General features: G+C 40.4%; 1 protein-coding gene across 1 annotated transcript in view; it reads left to right on the forward strand.

Annotated features, from left to right (window-relative positions):
- Positions 1-23839, forward strand: part of LOC138005505 (disintegrin and metalloproteinase domain-containing protein 12-like) — a 58238-nt gene that overhangs the window by 27351 nt on the left and 7048 nt on the right. Inside the window, exons 18-29 of the mRNA XM_068851721.1 lie at positions 1472-1552; positions 2362-2412; positions 2664-2727; positions 3872-3965; positions 4625-4735; positions 5440-5518; positions 6707-6793; positions 8116-8203; positions 12189-12281; positions 13465-13624; positions 14384-15293; positions 17418-17433. Coding sequence (XP_068707822.1) covers positions 1472-1552; positions 2362-2412; positions 2664-2727; positions 3872-3965; positions 4625-4735; positions 5440-5518; positions 6707-6793; positions 8116-8203; positions 12189-12281; positions 13465-13624; positions 14384-15293; positions 17418-17433 — 1834 coding nt within the window. The remainder of the gene's footprint in view (positions 1-1471; positions 1553-2361; positions 2413-2663; positions 2728-3871; positions 3966-4624; positions 4736-5439; positions 5519-6706; positions 6794-8115; positions 8204-12188; positions 12282-13464; positions 13625-14383; positions 15294-17417; positions 17434-23839) is intronic.

The raw sequence follows: 23839 nt of genomic DNA on the forward strand, positions 1-23839 counted from the left end.
TAGTTCCCACGGCCTGCCGCCGTCTGACCTTGTAACTCAGTCGCTAGAGCAGTGGTGATTCCCACCCGGGTCAGAGTTTTTCTCTGTCCTTGTGTCGGCCCATTTCCATTAGTAGGGCTAACGCTCACATGGTTCATACGGGGTAGAAAAACTAGCACTTCACATTACACTATAATCAGTTAAATCTGTTGCATACATCTTAGCTTAGGTAGCTGGCGGGACTTGAGCACAGGCGAAAATTTCCGCGATAGCAGTGTGTCTAGAGGAGATGAATCCGATCCAAATATAATCTCGTTTTAACCGGATTTTGTTCATACACGGTGGCCGTCTTGTTTATTTGCAATGAACAAACGCTGACCTTGGCCGCGGTAATCGTTTCCCGAAAATCCACGAATTTTCAATGAAGTTGTTGCGAACGAGTCACGAAGTACCTAGTGAAAATAGAGGAAGGGCTGGAAACTTGTACGACGTGACTAGTTTGATTTGATGTGCACTGCAATAACTATTGGCGGAACATAAATGGACCGTTACGACATTCACTGCGCTAATATGTGACCAGGAGAGCGTTTCAAGGAAAAATTTAGACTACAGTGTAATCCTCTTTTGCAAAGACTTAAAAGCGAACCCGCATATCTTAAACTGTGAGAACCCGACTTTCGCTTTTGAAAAGGTTAGTATTGATCAATTCGCTTTTTTAACAAGCCCATAATACAGTTCATTTTGAAGGGTTATTTCCGGTGCACTGAAGCATGATAACAGTCCCAAGAGTAACTAAGTGCTATTGTTATATAGCTGAATTTTTTTTCCCTAGCAGCGCGCGCTCTCATTGGTTACTTCGAGGTCAGATGACATCTTACAACAAAACTGTTTCCCGCCAAAAGTCTCTGAGCGGGCAACAGTGCAAAATCTATGACGTCAGAGGGTAACAGTGCACTGCTACCCGCGAATGTTGACCGACGACTGCCGTTGCCGTTGAACGTTTTTCTTTTTGTGCTATATAACAAATCACTTAATGACTGGTCTCTCGGGAAACAGTTAATTTTGTTTCCCTCGAATTTCAATGTTTCCCTCGACTGCGCCTCGGGGAAACATTGAAATTCTCGGCAATCAAAATTAACTGTTTACCTCGGGACCAGTCATTAAGTGTTTATTGTTTTTATGCAAAGAACCCGCCAAAACATATTGCATTATGGGATGGCGGAAATGTCCAATTGCCTGGTATTCACCTCGGCAAGGATTTTAGTCGGTTTTTATCTTGTTTATAGCCTGTGTATATTTCGTACTCAATTGTTTGCCTGTAATTAAGGCACCTTATAAAATTATTTACAGGTTACTCCTTTATCATTCTTGGTTTTCAATCACTGTTTCCGTAACAACAGAGTTCCGTAAGGTTTGCTGGAGCTACCAGAATGGATGCCACGACGTCATGTAAAAACCAAGGAGTTATCTTTTTTTTTTTTTTCGTTTGCAGCTCAAACCTCAAGGTTTTCTTTGCAGAGAAAAAGTGAATGAATGTGATCTACCGGAATTTTGCACCGGAAAATCAGGACTGGTGGGTCTCTTGGAAAGACGTATATAGAATTAAAATTTAACTCTGCAATTGACCATCTTCTTGAGAGGCTTTTCGCGGTATAAAAATGCATATAGCGAATTTAAGAATACCAATTGAAGGATTTTGCAAAAGCACCGGATGGAAGACTCGGCTTAAAAACCCAGGATTTCATGTCCATTGCCTTTACAACACAGCCATGCGGCGTTCTAAAGCGGGAAAGTTCTATTTTTTACACGTGAAGAAACAGACATTTTATAACGGAAAGAAAGACTTGTGATAGCTTTCACCACAAGACCCTCTTCATTGATCATTGCACACAACGTGTGCGGACCGCCGAAGGAACAACACACCGAAACAGCGAGGATCGAAATGCACCAATTACAGCGGCTGAAAACCAACCAATCACAGCGGAGTATCCTGCTCAAAAGGTGACGCTTAACCAGTCGACCTCATCGGCTAATGAAGACTAGCAGTATGCAGTCGAAACGATGCATCACAAAATACCACATCATCGTGAGACAAACGAGAATACTTTATTATTGTTGTACTTCACCACGATGAATAACAGCAACCTTTTTTACGACATTAAAGTGTCCTTTTTTTTTTCATTTTTGCAACATTATGACATACTCTTGACATACCGTAACGACACCAGTCGATCGTTCAAACATTTGCTACGGGTTTTGCCGCAATTTACCGCTAATCTTTACTAATGTGAAAATTGTTTGTTCGTGGAGAGCTGGCCAACAAAAAGACTGAGGACATTTTGTGACAATACGTAAATTATAACACATTATTTACGTTTGCAGTGCCCCAACAATAAGTACGTTCAAGATGGAAGGCCATGTTCGGACAACAAGGTAAAGGAGCGTTGTTGTTAGTTTCTTTTTTTATTGGCTTTTGTTTGAAAAAACAAAGAGCCTTAGTACTTTCACACCTGGTATTGACATGAAATAGCGAAACTTGAATTTGGTTGAGTTTTTCCGTTCTGTTTTGAGAAACAAAAACGCTTTTTATTTCTTTGTTCACTTCACCTTTCCAGTTTCACCTAGCAGTTTGAAGTAAGAATCCCAGAGGAACTCACGTCCATCTTGTTTTGTTCTTTTTAAAGGGGTATTGCTACAACGGTGAATGTCCAACACATGACGAGCAATGTCAAGATTTGTGGGGCCATGGTAATGAATTCACTATATTTTCAATCGGCCGAAAGTAGGAATTTCCTGCATTCACAAGGACAGTGAGCTTTCTCTTAGGCATTGTCAATTTGGGTCGGTGAATGTTCCAAGCGAGAGCGTAGCTGTAGAGTAACACATGTTGATTGCTGAGGACCTATCAACCAAGGCTTTCATGCATCTCGGCACCGCCGGTTCTACAGCGCGAGATAGTTTATCCGTCCATTGAAGGCTTAAACTGCCGCGGACAGGCTGACCTCGTTGGGTCAGTGAAGGCGGACTGCTTTGGCGGATGTCGTGGGGGCGGATTCGTCAAGTATTCGAGCAGAACATGATGACTGATGACATGTACAAATTGTTAGATTATCTAGCCTTTTCTGTTAAGGCCGATAAACCGAAGTCACCGTATCATTACACGTGTTTATTTCATGCAACGGTAAAAAACCCATACTGTTAGCAAAGTTGAGAGCAGGGAACGTAGTCTTGTACTGTAGTTTTGTTGGCTGATCTCTCCAGAGTCAAACTTGGAACTCTGCTTTGTTCTGTGATCCGTAGTTCCATGATAAACCAAATTAAATGTGTAGTAAAACAGGCGTCAGTTGATGGGTCTGAGTTAATGAGGTTGATATTGTGTTCGACTTATGCTTCTTTTGCTTTCGTCAGCGGCCAAATCTAGTCCAAATCTGTTAAATGTGTATTTACATGAATGGAAGGTAGATGCCGTGATTGGCAAGAGGTAACCATGGCAACCTAACACGGGTCAACCTCGGCACCCGTCACGCTGTCTTAATAGTGGAACCTATACTTACCAATTCTTGCTCTCAGGAGAGGGTGGGTGGAGGAAAAGTGAAAGCAAAATGGCTGTAAACCCCGAGCAAACGGCAAGCACAACTGTAAACAACAGCGTTAACGCATGCGCGATGTCAATAACCGCTGACCAGCAGAGCTTTCCAAGTTAACTTTGCTTATAAAATAACCACATTAAAACAGGCGTCATTTGATGTGTCTGAGCTTATAAGGTTGCTATTAGCTACTTCCATATAACCCGCAATGCATTTTGTTGTCCCCACAAATTTTGTCAACTATTCCGAAGTGCATATGAAGGTCACTGTTTGTGTTTGCCTTATGAGTGTTTTGCTTTCGTCAGCGGCCAAATCTGGTCCAGATGTATGCTATCGATGGAACGAGAGAGGAACGGTGCGAGGTAACTGCGGTCCATCCTTGCAGAAGTGTTCTTCACAGTAAGTGCTTTTGATTTTATTTCAGATCTGCATTCAAGTGTTAAAAGATGTTTCTTGATTTTCTCGGCTGTGGTACATACAGGGAAATAATGTTACAGAATTTTCCACTGTGTAAATTTCCAAACAAAGTCTAGAACGCCAAAACGTGTGCGTGTGAATCCGGAGCGAGCTCGAATTCATGGCTACGGATCGGTTCCTTGAAGCTGCTGGACCCTCCCCGTTCATGTCGTCTCGTTCTTTCTCCACTCCCATTCCTGCTACACAGGCTATTCGATTCTAAACGAAAGAGAAATAGAATAAAATGGAATTTTACCTTAAAGGATGGTGCCTCCTGTTGTCAAAGCGCATAACGACTTGCGTACCATGCAGTCATGGAGACGTGACTTTACAAGACGTATTTGATAGTAATGCCCTGTAATACCGTCTTCCCAGAGAATACTGATACCTACTGATAGTCGTTACCCTGGGAAAAATGCCATCGTGTCAGGTTCCACCGACGTTAAAGTGCGCAAACCTTTTTGAGAGCAGACTTCGGAACTTTGTGTTTTGTATTTAACTTTTATATCTGTCTGATATATGTGCTTGATTAGTAACCTCAGTGTTGAAATCGGAGGAGTTCTTCGGTTATACTGGTTTTCATTCTCATTCATGGTTTTTAGGAACAAACTTTGTGGAATGCTTCAATGCACAAATATCGATGACGTTAATTTGCCTATCATTGGCACTGATCGAAACGGCTACGAACATCGCATTGGTGACACATTGTGCAAGTTAGTAGAGATCTGTTCTGCTCTTTCAGTCCCCGGTACAGGCACACTCAGCTTAACAGCGGCTGAATCCCATCGTAAACTGTAAAAGGCTTGTGATATTCTTCGTAAAAACTGTATTTATGTCAATTCGTTCCAAATTCTAGCGAAAGTAATTTTGAGTGTCGGAAACTAATTTGGCGCGATTGCAGTGTTTTGGAATCGTCACACTTCGTGATCAGCTCAAAAACATTCATGCGACAGTCTTGTCCAGTTAGGGTCACAAGCAAATCGATTTCGACCGAATGTATTTTAATTACGTTGTAATCAATTGCCGCAATTTGATTAGCGGCGGTTTTGACTTGACAAGGGAATTTTGTTTGATTCAGGTTTTAAAAGCGCTTTATTCGCGTAAAATTTATAAACTACGTTGGAAAGCAGGCGATATGCCGTCTTGCACTTTCCGAAATGACTTTTATCGCTGGCTCTCTTTTTCGTGACGTTTGAATATGCTGTCGAAGGTTGTTTGCAAAATTTAACCCAATAGGTGAATTTAAAATGTGATTATGCTTGTCTTTGAATCTTTTTCTGTACTGAAAGTTGGGTGGGGTTTTTTTTTTATAATCACGCCGTGAGAGAATAAAACGCATTTTACTTCCTTTCGCCGTTTCGTTACTTCATTGTCTGACTTGTTGGTGAGATCTCTTTTCAACTCGTCACTTTTTCAGAAGCGCTTCTCTCTCTCTTGGCCTCGATGTCCCTGATCCCGGAATGACCATGGAAGGAACAAAATGCGGAGAAAACAAGGTAAGTTAGCTTTTGAACAAGAATTTTCTGTGATCATTAGCAGCACAAGGTAATGTGAAAGTAGGGGTTTCGTTCGAAGTAGTCCCAGTTAAAAATAGTACGGTTGGCTTTTCGTCGAGGCTACGAGTTTGTATTGCTGTTAGTCAGGGAGAGGGGCATTTTTTTTAGCTTGATGGACAATTATCTCCAGGTTTTATCGATCGGGGCCCAGTTCTCTGTAAGCTGGGCAATGCTTGTCTGCGATTGACAGCTCAACAAGATCTTATCCCTTATTGAAATTTCTTTGAAAAAAATTCCCTCATTTACACCATGGGTGAAATACGTTTCAAAGCGGTTTTGTTTAAAGTGCCCCTGTGACCAAAAAATCGATTGATATTTTTCTTTGGATTTCAAAACTATGTTAACAAAACACTAAGTGACCCACGTTTTAAGCCTTGATTTCAAAAAGACACCTCTTTATTTTAACTGTAATTTTCCAATTTAATGGTCCGCCATTACGAACATTATGTTCTTGAGAGAGCTGGATCGAGGAGAAAATGACGTCAAAGGCTCACTAGTTTAAGAATGCAATACGTGTGTACGCCGCAGAATTAATATGCAGCACGGGGGTTTTGGGCTTTCAGACTTTTAATTTCACGCTTTGCATATATAATAAGCTGCGTTCACACGCTGAGATTTTAAGCTAGTGAGCCTCTGACGTCACTTTTCCCTGGATCCAACCGTCTGAGGTCCAGTCGGTCAGTTTTGAACGTGAGTAATGGCGGACCGTGGAATCCAAAACTTACACTCAAAGTAAAAAGGCCTTTGGATAAAAATCAAAGCTCAAAATTTTGCCAGTCAGGTGTTTAGCAAACACACTTTCAAAATCTGAAGGAAAAAAGGAAGTGGTTTTTTTGATCACAGGAGCACTTTAACGCTGGTTATAATTTTCTAGTTAATTTTTCCAACTTGGAATCAAAGCAAAAATAAAACATGCGTAATAACGCACTAAAGCTTCGAGCATTTGGCTAGGGGTTAGGGAGTCGCTCCAGATAGACTTGCCGTGAGCAAATAACTGTAGACGACTACGTCACTGGTCTTTGTTTACTATATGTTTAGCCGAAAAAACTCAAATTTCTAAGCCGTTGAAAATATCATAAAGGTGGCTAAGAATACCGATTTGCTAACTTTTCGCTTCCTTTTCCCCAGCTTTGTCTCGGCCGAAACTGTACGAACATAGAGACGCTTTCAGCCGGAGTCAAGAAATGTCCAAACAACTGCTTCGATGAAAATGGGGTAAGTTCACCTTGCTTTGTTACAGGAGGACGTAGTCGGATACTTGTGATGTGTGAGAAATTTGGGCCGACTTTGGAATGCTCAGTCTCCAAATCAAGCCCACCATGCCAATTTTGAATGTCAAAAGTACCCGTTCGCTTTCTAACTTTTGACAAGTTTATTATTATTATTATTATTATTATTATTATTATCGCACAGCCTGTCATAGTGTACATTATTATTATTATTATTACTATTATTATTATTATTATTATTATTATTATTATTATTATTATTATTATTAGTTGTAGTAGTAGTAGTAGTAGTAGTATAACATTTTTGCACAGCCTGTCATAGTATACCGTGTTCACCCTAGGAGCAAGTTGCTACCCGCAACCTCAGGCCCTTTGTAGGTCTCCTAATGTCCAACACGCTTCCAGGAATCCTTGCGTCCCAAGTAGAGCATTTTTTTGCAGGTCTTCCACCGGTATCAGTATTCCAGTCTTTTCAAAAAATGTTTGACACAGTCCCCAGAGCGCCATTGCAACGACTACTGTGACAACTTCCACTTGTCTTAATGACCACATTCTTATAATTTCCTTTTTTAAAGTGCCCCTGTGATCAAAAAAACCACTTCCTTTTGTCCTTCAGATTTTGAAAGTGTGTTTGCTTAACACCTGACTGGCAAAATTTTGAGCTTTGATTTTTATCCAAAGGCCGTTTACTTCGAGTGTAAGTTTTGGATTTCACGGTCCGCCATTACTCACGTTCAAAACTGACCGATTGGACCTCAGACGGTTGGATACAGGGAAAAGTGACGTCAGAGGCTCACTAGCTTAAAATTTCAGCGTGGAAACGCAGCTTATTATATATGCAAAGCGTGAGTTTAAAAGTCTGAAAGCCGAAAACCCCCGTGCTGCATATTAATTCTGCGGCGTACGCACGTACGCGGCCGTTTCTTGAGAGTCCCGAAACTGTTGGGGCGTATTTCAGCTGACATGAATGATCAAAAGGAGAACGGTTCAATTTACGATTCTTTGCAATTGATGTTGTGTTCAACAAACTCTTTTCAGAAACAGCTCCTCCCCCACCCCCCGGGCGTTTTTTCAATACGAAAATGGAGAATTTGGCCGCACAAAAACCATGACTAAATTTTAGCTTTGGCAAACTTGAAAGTTTACTGTCGTTTTATTATCATCTTAAAAATATATTCCGCTTTATATGCTCTTTGACTGCTCAACAACTGGACGATTTAAATACGGAGCTAACGACGATGAATCCTTTGCATCAGTTTGTATTTTCAAAATGGTGTCAAACTAATCCACTCATTCTGTCAATCGTAGATTTGTAACAACGAAGGAGAGTGTTTCTGCCTGAGCTGTTGGCAAGGTCCAGACTGCAGTAAGTGGGTTGAGTGCGGAGCTGTTGAAGGTATGCAATGAATGTCACTCGAAAATAATTGCGCGGAACAAAGCTTCTGTAGGTTGCTTTTTAACAAGCTCTTGCTTCGAAAAAGGAAAATTTCGTGAAACACTAATCAGAGCTAGGTGGAGTATTCGTAAGGTCACGCAGTTGAAATTTGTCCAGGAGTTATTGCAAACGGTGGCAACTGTTTTGGCCAGAACGTCAAACCCCGTGACCAGCGGCCATCTTGGTTTAGAGGAAGAAATGTCAAATTGTTTGGTGAATCAGTGTAGCCGCTGGGTTGATATGCAAGTACTCTCGACCCTATAATTGTCATTTTACCTCTTGTGATACTTGTAAAGCGAAATTTAAAAAAGTTTTTAAATAAGAGAAGTGAACATTGCTTACGTAAAGCCTGGTTTTTACTAGCGAGCAAGCATAAGAGCGCTTATTTCACCGTGAAAACGGGGTTGACGCAAGCATAAGTACGAGCTCGAGGATGAAGAATTTTCCTTTCCTTGTGCTTGCTCTTATGGTAGCTTTCGATCGCGTTGTGTGAAAACGAAACACAGCATAAAGACAAGGAAATTTACTACGTCTGGCCAATTAAAGCACTCGTTCCAGATTCCCCGCGTCTGAGCATTTGAACAAAATGGCGGATGCCGCGGTTGATTTTGATGCTTATGTCGACGTTCGTTTCCACTAGCATGAGTTAATTATTCTTGTGCTTGTGCTGGCGTCGCTAGAGAACACCAGGCTTTATTTATTTAACCCTTACATAAACTTCAGGAACATAAACCGGCGTAAAAGTGACAGTTACAAAAGTAACAGTCTCGTCTTAATTTTTAGTATTAAGTTAAGGCTAAAAACTTATTTGCCAGCTTTCGCTCAGAGAACTAACTTATAAGAAACTGTCAGAGATATTTTGAAAAAAAGGCTTTTGTAGGAAGGTTGGAACGTCGTGTGTTCGACAACTTCAAAGGAGCAAGCGGTTCTTTTTTCCGAGTATCCCCGAGTCACCATCACCAAGAATCGTCTCTTTATTTCATTAAGCCGGTTTAATATTTGTCACTTCCTTTATAACATAACCTGCGATCAGGCGTTCGTTTCTTTAGAGATCCCTGTCTAAAGAAAAGCACGCTTGATTGTACAACAGCGAGAATGCAGCACCATGTCGACAAATTCAGCCCTAGAAGTGTAGCAAGACGATTATCACTAGAATCTAGGTTAATGGCCTGGCTCCCACGGGTCTCCTATCCCTCAGTGGTAGAGCATCCGAACTAGTAATCGGAAGGTCGTAGATGCTTCGACTCTTGCAACAGGAGCACTCGGATTTTTTACGAGTATCTCCGAGTCACAATTAAGGACGTTCGCGCTAATTGTTTGTGCGCAACGTTACTGCGCAGGTAACGCGACCGTAATATGTCACGCATTACTTCGAGCATTAGTGAATTAAGGTTTTAAAACCTTTGCAAAAACCGTAGACGATAAGTCTTGCACAACGTTGGATCAGAGAAGATCGTGATCAGTCAAAATTGATTAAAAATATTTATAAAAGTCAAGTAGACTACTGCACGACCGATATTTGCTTTGTTTTATCACTCGTGCACTAGTCTACTTGACTTTCATACATATTTTTCAAGCATAGTTAAAATAACATGGCGACAAAAACGCCGGGGAAAAAATTCCAGGCCGGCAAAAGAATGGCACATTTATTTCCGAGTCATCACGAAACTTTAAAGAGAAGTGAGCGGGAGTATGGAAAAGCTCTGGAAAAGGTAGCTGATCGAGTAGTGGCCGAAAGTTTGGAAAACTCGAGGACGAACCGTTGCGTAAATTTAATGGGGCTGTTTCTTTTTAATGTTTTTATTACCCTACGAACTTAAGTTCAAAATGAATGCATGTTTTAGAAGTTCTTTTCCTTTACTTTCGTGAAAATAGAGCAGTATTTTCGTCCTCGTCCGCTTGGATAGTACGGACCTGCGTGGAAACAACCAGCGATTAAATTTCACAAAAAACACAAACACACTCCAGAAGATGAGCATGACGGCAATGGAGAGATATTATACAAAACAGCAACCAAATGAAGATGACACCTGCTTAAAACTTCGTTGCTATGCTCGAGAAAGGTTTTTTCCCGTAAAAACCTTTCATCCCTTCAACGATCGATCCTCTCTTGGGTTCCAGTCCTTGCCCGACAGGTCACGCAAAAGCGTGACAAACGAAATTTTCCAAGAGCTTTGCAAAATCACATCGATTTTACTCGTTTAGATCATCGGTGACCCCTATTTTTTAAATCATGAATCACTTACTTTACTTACTATCTACAAAATATGATGAAATGAAAAAATTCCCACCGTACGAAGTTATCTTTTTTTAACATTTTCTTTCCTCGTGCCATCGAATTCCGGTTGTGGTTGCAATGGATAGAGCTTACGAAAACGCTCGTCGAGGATGAACTGTACTGTTTACGACATCCCTAGCGGCATGCAATTGTCTAAAAATCCCACTCCTAAAAACCTATGCACGGAAACCTTCACTCTAATAGTTTATTTTTATGATTTTCGACGGATGAGCAGATGAGGCAACATCTTGCTATTATCACCGATTTTTCGAAATTAAGGCATTTTTCTACTGCCATTTTCTCCGAAACAAAGTCGGTGGGCCCCAATTTTTTTTTCCTTTTTGGAGTAAGTACTTTATGACCTAACTCTAGGCGAGAAATGAAGAAAAGCTCACCGTAGGAAGATTTTGGTGCGAACGTCCTTACAGAAATCAGGCTGGCGTAGTAGTCAACTTTCTTGCCTCCCACCTCTGCGATTGTATGTGGCCTGAGTTCCAGTCCTTCTCAAACTGACCCGAGGGTTTCCTCCGGATACTCCAGTTTTCTCTCCTCATCGAAACCACTACCAGGTCATGACATCCTGCTGTGGTGCTCTGCTCCAGGATCATACATGGACGGTGCTTTGCCTCGTATGTTCTTTAGGCCTGCCCTTGTCGAGCTGCGGACTTCCGCAGCAGTTCGGCCCCAAAAAGTACAAGAAAGGGTGAACGGCAAGGCCTGTTTCAGCCACAATTTAAGGTGCATTGAGTTTCCGTGTATTTTGGCGATCTCCAATATGCCACGTTCGATATATCAGTATTCACACATGGCTATGAGACTTGAATATTGTTTTGTTTAGAAATCTCTCTTGAGACTTAGAACGAAACTGAGCCGTGAATTTGACCATAAAGCCTCGTAGCCATGCCTGAATATTGATATATCGAACGTCAGTAAGCCAAAACAAAAGTAAACGAGTTAAGCTTGTTTTCGCTTGTCAGTTGCAGCAAGGATAAAGTACGAACGCGTGATAGATTTACCGCATTCTTTAGTTTGTGTAGACTCTCCAATCTGAAGCTGAGGCTGCATTTTCGTGGAAGCTGACTGCATAGTGTGTTCACACCAAATGAGTTCAGGAGATTATAAAAGTTCTCACAGAATATGAGGTGGATCTCTTCTGCGCGCGAAGTCACATAGCATTCCTTTGTTGCAAATGTGTTTTAATTCTCCCTTAGAAAAGATTCGAAACGATTAAATGTCCTCATAATTTCGACATTACGTGTCAACTTTTTTCCAATTTCCTTAAATCAGTCAGATTGCCCATTACCTGCTTTCTTTTGAATAACATCTTGTCTTTAAACATGAATCTTCTATCTGGTCTACTGTTGGTCTGTTTGTAAGAAATTGTATGTGCTGTTAAGACTTCATTGTTTGACATGTCTGCTGTCGCAAGCCATCAGCTAGTACATCTTGTAAGCTTTGCTTGAAAATAAGCTAATCCGCACAGTATCAATTAACTTGTAGGAAAGTGGCAAAAAGGAAGGTAACAAAATTGTCTACATCTGTTCTTGCCGGTACATTGTAAACCAATCCCAGCACTTTTGGATGTTAAAATTCTCACTCTAACATAATTGTTGGTACTTTTATTGTTGTTCTTGTTGTTGATTCTCGTCTTTCGACTCCAACCTTTAGTGTTAACCCTTCCTCCTCACTTACTCGCAAGTAACGGCACAAATCAAACTCTCGTAGTCACGCCCACGGCAGCAAACATCACTGAGATTGCAGGTAAGAGTAGACGTTGCTGCTGGCATGCTTTCTGTCTCGACCCCAGGTCTTGCATTACATCCTTGTAACACAACAGATCTGGTTACGGAATAAATAAATTCAAATGACAAAATAGAAAGCTTAAAAGAAAATTGAACGTGGTGATGTGCATTGCTTGTAAATCATTTCCAGAGGAAATAAGAATCAGCAGAAATAAACAGCTGAGGGAAATCGCAATGGCCTGCGAATGTCACTAGTTACAGATGTTCATTATCAAATTTATGCTTCCTAGTCTCTTTGCTCTGGTCAATAAATCTGCAAGGTTACAATGACGTTTCATGATAATTGAAAATCCCAACGAAATTGAACGTAAGCCAGGGGCGAAGGGCGCCTTTACCGGAAACCTAAGACGCTCGTTAAGTTTGCTTTTTAATACTCAAGTTAATAAAAGGTCTCCCGTTCAGTTGACCACGACTCGCATTAATGTCCATAAACCTTTTTTTTTTTTTTTTCATCTGTTTTGAATAAAAGTAGAAGTGAATTTCGTTATAAAAAAACTGCGATGAAATATTTTTAAACATAGTAAAAGCTAAATAGTAAAAAAAGAACGACGACGTTTCGACGCTATCCTAACGTCATTATCAAGTCAAAAAAGTAAAAAAATGGAACTTGATTATAAATACTAAAAGGCACGATAGCTACAATAATACTCCCTGCAAACAAAAAACCTATCACCGATGGAATGTGCTTGAGTATTTAAAGACATCAATGCGCTGTCTATTATTTCCATTCATGCTAAGCTTTTTTTTATCTTGTAGTGTTATATATTGTAGCAATTGTCTCTGTAGATGATTAAAAGTTTAAGCGTTGTGTACCTAATGATCGATTCTTATGAATTTTCTACACCTTTTGACCAATCACGCTTCAGCGATCACAAAACAAAAGAAATGTTTGGAGTTGTTGGCTCAAAAGTTTGACCAGTCTAAAACTTCGTGCGTTTCCACTCGTGAGACTTGCTAATACCTTTGCCCTTCCCTAATTTGAAAACACTGCATTTTAGAATGTCTGTTCTGGCTTATGTGTCTATAACGTCGAAGATCTTGTTATCAGCAATTTTCGGGGTGTTGAATAAACGAGCCCTTGCCTCCTAGGTAGGGTTAACCAGGTATGCATGCACGATGAAGGGTTTTTCTTTTGTCGAAAGGAACTGGAGGACCTCAGGTTGAAAAGCGAAGCAATCTAGCAGGAATTTTGGCCGCTGTGTTGATATGCATTCTGCTGGTGATCGCTGCTGTATGCACTTTCATTTATCGGGGACAATTGATGCAGAAGTGGCGCACATTCAAGCAGAAAACACCGGGCAGGTATGTCGGATTTTCAAATTCCTTCAAATGTGCAATTGAGAAGGACAAGAACGAGACAGAGCAACCGTAGGTGTTCGTCCACCCCAAAACACCAATTGATACTACTGGCTTACAAATAGCTGGAGGGAGATAAATCACTTGAACCGAGGATTACTGTTAACAGTCATAGTTTGTGGTCAAAGTCAAGCTTGAATCAGGGAGCTCCTCTTGCTACCTCGTTCGTTAGCTGATTTCTCAACTTCGGAACCCTTCAGCCCTAAGTCGCAAACGCTACTTCTATTCTTAGCCTCGCTCGCCATGGGTTGCCTCGTTCAGAGTGCCAAAGGCAAATATCGTTTAGTTCAGTCGGAGTCCTACTGAGGAATTGACACGATAAATGGGCGAGGGAATACCCTAAGGAATTATTACTGTGGAAGCGAGCAATCACATTTTTCATAAAGAAAAATGGTGCCTTTGCCATATCATTACACAACGAGTCTGAGTCAAGGGCAATTTCTGTCGTTTATCAGTTGTTTTTTTTCTAGAGTCGAAGACAGTGAATCCCTTAGGTACGGTCGACTTAAGCTTTTTTTCTTTTCTGCGATGTAAGTCGAAAGCACGTTTCATGAAAATACCTCGACAACGTGCTGTTTTTGGTTGATAATACCCAACCTGAGATTGGCGTGAACTCCATACCCACCCAACCCCAAGCTCTTATATGTCTATTATTCTTTTATACTTGATCCCTTTGACTTCTTTATGTCTGGGTCATTTTTTTAGTTACCGAGGTCTGTCCAGGGGCTCTCCTAAGCAACAAAGAGGGCAGAGTGGACCAGCCGCTCGCACTAGTCACGATGTGGAGGCCGCAAAATCGAGGCCCAATATTTCGGGACCAATCCTTAACAATACAACGCGAAATCAGAAGGATGTTACCTTAAAACGCGGTGCCCTTGGTTCTAGTAAACCTTTAAGTGAACCTGCCAAACAAGATCAACCAGATGCACAGCCATTAGTAGCTTTCAAACCAACGCCAAACAAACCTGAAAAACCTGCTTCGGAAAAGGAGGAAAGTACTACAAAGTATTTGCCACCAAAACTGCGAAATCGAGAATGGCCTCCCAAAGATGACAAGAGAGCTTCTTTGAATCGCGTGTCTAGTCCAACAGGGATTAGTAATCATGTCAAACCTATTCGACCGAAAAGCCATGCCGGAATATTAGACAAACCCGCTGTCCCCCCTCTCCCGTCAGGGAGAGGGCCAGTCAAACCCGCTAAACCTTCACGACCTGAAAGCCTCGCGGGTGTGATTGACAAACGCGAACCTGCAAAGCCGTTGAAGCCGAAACGCCCAGAAAGTCACGCGGGAGTGATTGACAAACCGGTTGCTCCTTCTTGGAAAAAGAACGTATCACAAAGTTCTACGAGCAATAAAAAGCTGCAAGCCACAGATGCTGTTAATCCACCTAACATTCTCGGTAGGCCTCCATTGAGGGCTGTTGACTCTCGATTTCCCAAACAATCATCAGAGGAAAGGCCGGCCTCGCTGCCTCTTAAACCATCTGACTTGAAAAAAGCAGGACTTGCCTCAGGGAGCAAAAAACCTTCCTCTTTCTCTTCGGCTGATAACAAACCCAATAAGGTCGCTCTCAAGCCTCCTGGACCCATTCCTCCGCGACCTGGAGCAAAACCGGCTTGACGATGTCTTATTAGCCAAATCACTACAATTGCAACTTAATTCTATTCTACACATCCGTTATGAAAAGTCCTGGAGGAGTTACTGTGTTCTGTGCGACTATCTTCATCATGTTGTCTGCCGAATATTGTTCGCTGACGCGACACTTTGGATTGATTAAAAGACGAAGATAAAAAGGCGTATTGCATAGAAGCCTGGTACATACGTAGTGTCGAAGAAGCTCTCTGAAGGTGCTCCAGAGCAATATTTTAGGAAAACTTTCTCCCCCTAGATATAATGAAATTAAGTGAACTGTAAGTTAAATTGCTTTTAGAATTGACTAGAAATGCTCATTGAAACTTAGATGAAGCGGATATTGTCATTCTGGTATCCCTTACGCGTTAATCGTTATCTGTGATTGGACATTTGGGTGAGTAAAATTATAATTAATTAGTAAATTAAATATTAAACCAAGGAAGAACTCTTGGAGGAAACCTTTGAGAAGGATCAATCAGGTGATTTTTACAATTAGTCGTGGCAAAATTTGCTATCTGATATCGATTTACAGCGAATTCGATATTCTCACTCAATTAGTTATTCTGATTCTCTTCAACTGAAGATTGTTTATCCAAAAAGCACTCAGAGGTAGTAAAAGTCGCTGCCGTTTCGTGGGTTAAGAAGCAGCCTTATAAGTGTCCTGTGAATCGATTGGCTAAAAATCCTCCCGGGTTGAAATGTTCTTGACGCTTACTCCGGAATCTTTCCCCTGTAAACTCAAAGATCTTCATTGAATTACTGACACTAATGTCAGTGCAATGCTACCTCTCCATGATATCAAATTCTCCGAGGAAGAGTGCAACTAAGTTTTCTCAATCATTAGGTTGCTGGCAGGAGTACGAATAAGAAACTATTTTAAAAAAAAAAGGAAATTCCGGAATGGTAATAGTCTCCTTCGAAGCCGTTATTTGGGTCGTCACGCAACGCTCCTCCCCTCTAACAGCTGCTCACGAGAGAGACACATTCCTTTCCCTTTGTTTTTGAGAACCAATAGAATGCTCGTTATTGTTATCGGCTACGCCCATCAAATTCCTCGTTATCATTCTTCGCCATCGTTCGTTATTTAACGACTCTGGCGTCGCGTAAACAACCGAATAAAATTCTCTTTCAAGGAGATCTATTTCTCCCTGCGTATTCGCGTCGCTCAGACTTACGCAGGATATTCCTACCTGTCGTAAGCGTTCGGTTTGATCCTTAATGAGGAAAAGCAAAGGCGAAACAACAATCACAATGTGGCCAGACTCGCCAGTGAAGCCGTCAAATACCATAGGTAGAGCTTGAAAAATGACAGATTTTCCAAAGCCAGTATACGTCCTTTTTCTTCAGCACTGCAGATATAATCGCTTCTTTTTTATGCTTTAACTCGCTAAACTTGAATTGTTCACTCACTTTTGAAAAAGAAGATAGATCCGCCATGTTTGCTTTGAAGTAATGTAGACGGACTTAGACCAGGTTTCCAGAACATGGAAGCCTATTTCTTACTGGTCACTTTTAGTGAAAGGAATGTGTCTCTCTCTCGTGAGCAGCCGTTAGTGGGGAGGAGCGTTGCGTGACTACCCTAATAACGGCCGCGAAGGAGACTAGGATGGTAAGGGCAGGAAGAAAGATAAAATACTGTAGTGTGGGTGACTCGGTCTGTCATATTTATTTCGCTCCGTCTATTGAAACTCTCGAGAAATAAAGTTAAAAATGTGGACGCAGACTCTCTGAACAGTGAGAAAAGCCTCTCAAGAAGAGAAGGACAGATACAGATGCGCAATACATCGAAGCATTAAGTCTACAACCTATTTTACCTTCAAATGACACTGGATAACATTGCGAATGCCGCTTTCCGTGAATCTTCGATTACTTGTGTTACATGCGAACCTCGGCAGTCCTGCTTTTTATTTCTTTACAATAACTGGTTCCGAGTTAACCCAATTTATTACTACGACTCACCAGTGCGAAGATTGTTTACATTACTCATTAACACGAAGAGAGATAACTTTGGATTTTTCAACAATATATCTCTTTAATCTATCCCAAAATCATTCAGATAGTCAAAACTTCATATTTATGACCCATTTTCTTCGCTCTTGTGTTCAGGTTCACGTGTTCACAAGTTTGTTTTTGCATCTCATAGATGTAAAGATTTGCAATTACAAACTCTGTTTTGACTGGCTCACTGTGTAAATAGTTCATTCTGAAGTTAAAAGAGATACGTTTCGATTTTGAGGAAACGAAACAAATTCGACCTCGGTGTTTTGAAATATGGCCCAGGAACTCATTTAATCGACACGAAAACATCTACTTCTCAATTAACTGCCTCGCTCTACTGAGCTTTGAAAGTATGGAACTAAATGTGCTCATGCGTTTCTGTTAGAGGCTTTTCGGTATTTTTTTTTTTTTTTTTGGCGAACGTCTTCGCTACTTGTAGTAATCGGCCAACAGCCTGTTCTGTGATGGCGCACGAGCTAAAGACAATTGCACGCGCAAATTTACCGTAAGGCTTATTCCATATCCGCCATCTTGAAAAAGGTGTCAGTTGTCTCGGGGATGTGAAATCAGTTCATTTATGAATGGGAGATCATTTACTGTCACCAGTCGATGACAAAAGTCGATTGTGTTTTCTATGCGTTGTATTTGCTTTTCATGCGTTTATACCTTAGACGTGTTCCTCGTTACTTTCCTTGCGATGTTTACGTAAACGCGGCTATTGTAAGATTACATGTAATTTCAGTTCATCTTTGATGATCATTTGCCTGACGAAAGCAATTATTAGTTATTTATTCCAGTTAGTTTTTCAAGTATATAATTGTGTTCAACTCAACTCCCTAGGTATCTTGGGCTTCTAGCTCATGAAGCGATTCCCTACTAGCAGAGGTCTCTTTTCTTTTGCGTTCGCTGGGCTGACGAGTACGGGAAAAGAAACCCCTACCATTGGTCGATACTGTACTCACTTTGATCCAAGCGCAGTCCACAATCTTGGTCGGCACTCTTCAAACTCTTCTGACTTTGTCACTAGAGCCTGCTGTGTCCCGTGCATTCCCTTACAGTAGTTCCGCAGTTGTTAAGTAAGCCCACACAACATGAACGGCGTGCATGCTCAACACAGTGACTTTCGACCCATTGCAGAGGCCGCTCTTTCCGTACTCGTTAGCCCAGCGAACGAAAAAAGAAAAGATACCTGCTAACACAGAAATGAAACCACTAAAGCGAAAAAAATTTTTTGTTACACATTGAATCGAACATTTATATATTTATATCGCCGTTTGGTTCACAAAACCTAAGTGGTATAGAATTTTTTTTCTACTTTCTACGTTTTTTCTAAATATCTTTACTTACTTTACGATAAGGAAAAATGCAGCTCTAGGAAGTCACTTGGACCGTGGTGATTTAAAAAAGTGAATTCTGAATAGTACTTTTTGGTATTTAAGGACGGTGCCTGCTAATTCAAATGTATTTTTGCCGCGATTTTTGATTATGCAGGAAAGGTAGATTTAAACAAGAGTTATTGAAATGCAAAAAGAAAATTGGGGGTAACCGGGGATAACCACGCATTTTTCAAAGATAATGCATGAACAATAGTTGTAAAAAGCTCTAAAATGCACAGCAATGTAAAGCGTTCTTTCTCAAATTGAAGCTTAATTATCTCTAAAGAAGCCATGGTTACCCCCAATTTTCTTTTTTGGATGACGAGAGTACTTACGAAGGTCTACTTTTCTGCATAGTTTTAAACCGCGCAAAAATATCCCTGTATTAGTAAGCATCACCGATAGGAAAGCCTAGTATCTTGAGATACGCAGAACGTATGCGCAATAACAATAGTAGGCACCATCTTAAATTTGTGATGCTGCGAATAGGCAGTAGTTGGGATAGAAATAAAATGCGATCAAACACAACTTTAACATTGACTCTTATCTGAATCTGGCCGTTTATGTTGGGGATTCTCAAGTCTAAGAAAAGTACCTATAGATTACCTACCTAGGAAAATGCCTCTTCGAGCAGTCGTCAAATACCTGGACGAACAGACGTTGTCACAGTGAACAAACCTGTTCAGAAAGGTAGGTCACGCGTGAGAGATTTTCAAAGATGCGCATGTCACAGTTTTGCATTTTCTGGGGCATGCTATTTTTCCCGAAACCTCGAACCTTCAGTTTGGTCATTGTGGCACACAGTGAACAAAATTGCAATTTTTTCAATGTCTTTACTTTAAATGGTGAAAGTAAAGAGTACCAACGATTTCGTTAAAAGGTTTGCTCGGCTAGATAGTGTGTACATAGTTAATAGAGGGGAATGGTTATGAAACCAGACAAATTTCTTTGTTGTATGTTTTTGTTCACTTTTTTGGCCTTGACCATGCACAAAACACAATAGTTGTTTTCTCCGTACTGAGGAACTAACCAATAGAAACGTGTTGCTTGCGTAATTCCTGCATGGTGTATGAGCGCAAAACAAAAGATTGTGCACGGTCGTGGACTTTCCAACCTAAATCTTGGCATCTTTGTTTGCTCCTCTGATGTTTGCCGAGCTTCCAAACCATTTTCCTCTATTAACTATGCATGGTGTGTAAGCCTTGAATTTGTATGCTCCGCGTACACGAGCATGAAAGGTTTACAGAAAATTTTTCCAAAATCTTGATCTCGACTACATGCAACACGCTTTCTAACCCAGCTATTTTTGTCAGCTTTTAACAGAGAAATGGTTGGGCCGCTATTACTGCCTTCATCGTTCAAATGTTTGAGGAATATATAGACGTTAAATCAGCTTTTAACATCATGATCCCCAAACACTTTTAAATTTCTTGCCTGTTTGCCTTATTTCCAGTAACTAGTATGTATCAATAACCAATGTTGCAGCTATTTTTTGTCATGCAATGAATTAAACTGATTTCAGGGTTAGTAAAAAAATGAATGTAAGAAATAAGACAAATTTATTATAGCTCTCATATGGTACGCGCGCTGTGATTGACTAAATTAGCGGGTCTTATTCTACAGTATGTCCGCTGTACGGCCAGCTAATTTTGAAATTTTGATAAAACACTCTCTAGCAAGTTCAGTCGTTTATGTTACATAAACTAAAACCGTTTGTATCTTGCAAGCAACTATTTCAAAAAGCCGAGATTCGGATTTTGATGCGGCAGTCTTTGTGGCAGTTGATCAATCCTCTTGACTTTAACTAGTTTCCTTACCCACGGGCCTGATTACCACAGAGATACGCACTGTAAATTATGAACCCTTGTTTCTCCCCCTTTAATTATGGCCCAGGAGCTCTTCGCGCTTGGGCTGTAAATCTCAGGGAAAAAAAGGCGGGCCGTAATTTACAGAGTTTTCAACAAAGCAACCGTGGACAATCTTTCTGTCGGTGTACGTTGGATCAGTGGGTTGATCTGATCGGCGTAATTACAAGTTGAGAAGCTAAATATTTTGAGCAAGAGCCGATACAACGTAGATTTGATTTTAGAGGTGTACTATGTTTCGGCTGGCCAAATCAGCTTTCTTCAGGTACAATTAGAGTTTACATTGGATTGCTTCTATGTAGATATATATAGTAAATGGATGTTGACGTAATAGTGGAAAAAATGTGATAAAATATGGTAGTTACAACAAATTTGAATTCAAATATTCAGAGCAACGGATTGACGAGAGGACAAAACAATACCTCATAGAACCTGACGTAAAACCAGGACGTTTTTACATCCTTCCAAGATTTAAGATTCAAGATTTCTTATTATTATTTTGCACTATTTCAGAAAATAAATAATGGACATAACAATTAAAAGAAAGAAGGAAACAGACTAATTATACTTGAGTGAGAAAAAGTGGAAAAGTGCGTAGTGGCCATAGTAGCAAATGCTTTCGAGATGGCCACTACCACAGGAATTAAATGAAAGGAAAACAAAAATATATACATAATGATATGTATGATAATAATAATAATCAGGAAGGAAGGGAATATAATAATCATATTCCCTTCCTTCCTAACTATCATTATTATATTTGGCTGTCAAGGAGGTAGCGCTTATACTGTTTAATAAAAAAAGGAAAAGGTAAAGTTTTAATATTATAAGGTATATTTTCCCAAATACTAGAAGCTGTTGGTGTAAATCTTGAAAGCCCATAATTGGTTTTGGACATAGGTCTGTATAAGTTGTCTCTTGAGGCATATCTAGTGTTATAGCTATGAATTCTGGATGCAGGTATTTTTTTTACTTAAAAAGGGAAATGCTTAAGTTTATAAATGTAAAAAAAATGTAAATGCTTTGTTTATAGTGGAAGTGCACTTAGCTATCGAGCTAGTTTACAGCCACCCCACTTTTAACAATGTGAAAGAAACAATTCAAAGTTGATAGAAACATTATTAAGAACCCCAACTGGCAGGAGGCAACCAGTAGATAACGGATGCCATCCTAATATTTAATACATTTTTAAGAGTATGAATTTCGAGTAGTTTATAGTAAATAGAAGCAGTTTCTCTTTGGGAAGCAAAAAATATGGACCGAATACACTTGTTTTGTTTTCTTTTTACAGTTTGAAGTCGAGTTTGGCTTGCAGTTCCCCAACAATGAATTGATCAAACCATATGAAACATAAGGGTAGATGAGGTTATAATAGAGTTGCCTAAGAGTACTAATAGAGACATAATAGCGAAGCTTGTTACTAAAATATGCCCAGATTCTTTGCTAATCGATTATTAACATGCTGTATTCCCATTTTAAAGTATCATCGATAAAAACTCCTAAATACTTAATTATATCACTTCTCTGTTGAATATCACAAGCTGTTACGTTAATAGATACCTTTTTCCTAGGTGATGCAATAATCATATACCGGTAACTGTTCTTTTTAAAATAAACAAGCCCGGTAACCCAGGACGCCCCATTGTTTCATCCAATAGTCATCCCACTGAACGCATATCCCATTTTGTTGACCACCATCTTCAACCTTTTGTCCACAAACTACCATCTTATGTTAGACACTAATAATTTTCTCAATAAACTCCTTACCATTGGCAAATAACCCTCTAATTCATTATTAGTAACACTGACGTCTCATCTTTATACACCAGTATTCCACATAATGAAGCTATTAATGCTTGTGATAATTTTCAGTTACGTACTGATCCTCACAACACCATTCCTATTGGCACTATTTATGACCTCATCCGCATGATTCTCACCATGAATAACTTCACTTTTAATGATAGCCACTACCTTCAAATCCAGGGCACAGCTATGGGCACTAAAATGGCCCCCTCTTTTGCTAACCTTTTCCTTGGACATTTCGGAAAAAATTGCTCTAAGGAACGCCCCATTTCAACCCCATACTTGGTTGAGATACATCGACGACATTTTTATGACCTGGACTGAAAGTCCGGAGAACCTTAAAATGTTCTTCGATTATCTCAACAGCATTCACCCTACCATAAAATTCACCAGCTCACACTCTCCCACCAATGTTTTTTTTCTTGACGTTTATAACGTCTCACTAACTAGGGACGGAGCGGCATAAATACAGACCTGTACACGAAACCTACAGACAAACACCAACATTTACTTTATTCTAATTTGTTCTACCAACGAAACGTTCAAGATTCGCACTACTGAACTAACGACATACCTTCTGAAACGCCGTTACAAACGCGACTTTGTTACCAATCAAATACAACGCGCCGCAGAGATTCCCCACATACATATCCTACAACCTAACAGATAAACAAACCTGAACGCATACCTTTCATAACGACCTATATTCCATCACTTCCTTCCATCTTCAACGTAATAAAAAAACACTACAACCTTCTTCTCTCCTCTGACCGCTGCAAAAATGCTTTTCTATACCTACCTGTTGTGGCTTTCAGACTCTCCCCTAGCCTTCGCAACCTGCTAGTTACAGCTAAAACCAAATCCAAACCTACTACAGTCGCAGAACATTTCCTCTCCTCTCCCCACAAACCATTTCTAAGGACATGCTTTTCTACACCTACCTGTTGTGGCTTTCAGACTCTCCCCTAGCCTTCGCGACCTGCTAGTTACAGCTAAACTGTCCCCTAATGCAACCCTTTTTAATTCCACACTTCCTTCCGGTTCTTTTCGCTGTGGCAAAAACTGCGCTACCTGTCCTTACGTTTTCCATGGACCAACCAACTACACATTCTTCTCTACTGGCGAAACACGCTCCCGGCATAAATTCCCACATAACTTGCGAAACTAAAAACCTTATCTACATGATTCAATGCATGTAACAGATGCCATCTACAGTACATAGGAGAAACTAAACGACGTTTAAAAGACCGTTTTAATGAACACCGCCGCATTTTAGATAACGCTAAAACCAAATCCAAACCTACTACAGTCGCAGAACATTTCCTCTCCTCTCCCCACACACCATTTCTAAGGACATGCAATAAATTCTACCGAAAAAAATATTTTCCAACAGAGACTCGATCCGTAAGAACGGGGAGCCTTTTTTGATTTCAAAGGCAGGACAATTGATTCTAATGGTCTTAATATCCGCGAAGAAACGTAT

The sequence above is a fragment of the Montipora foliosa genome, chromosome 6 (genome assembly GCF_036669935.1).
Source record: "Montipora foliosa isolate CH-2021 chromosome 6, ASM3666993v2, whole genome shotgun sequence".
Classification (NCBI taxonomy): Eukaryota; Metazoa; Cnidaria; class Anthozoa; order Scleractinia; family Acroporidae; genus Montipora; species Montipora foliosa.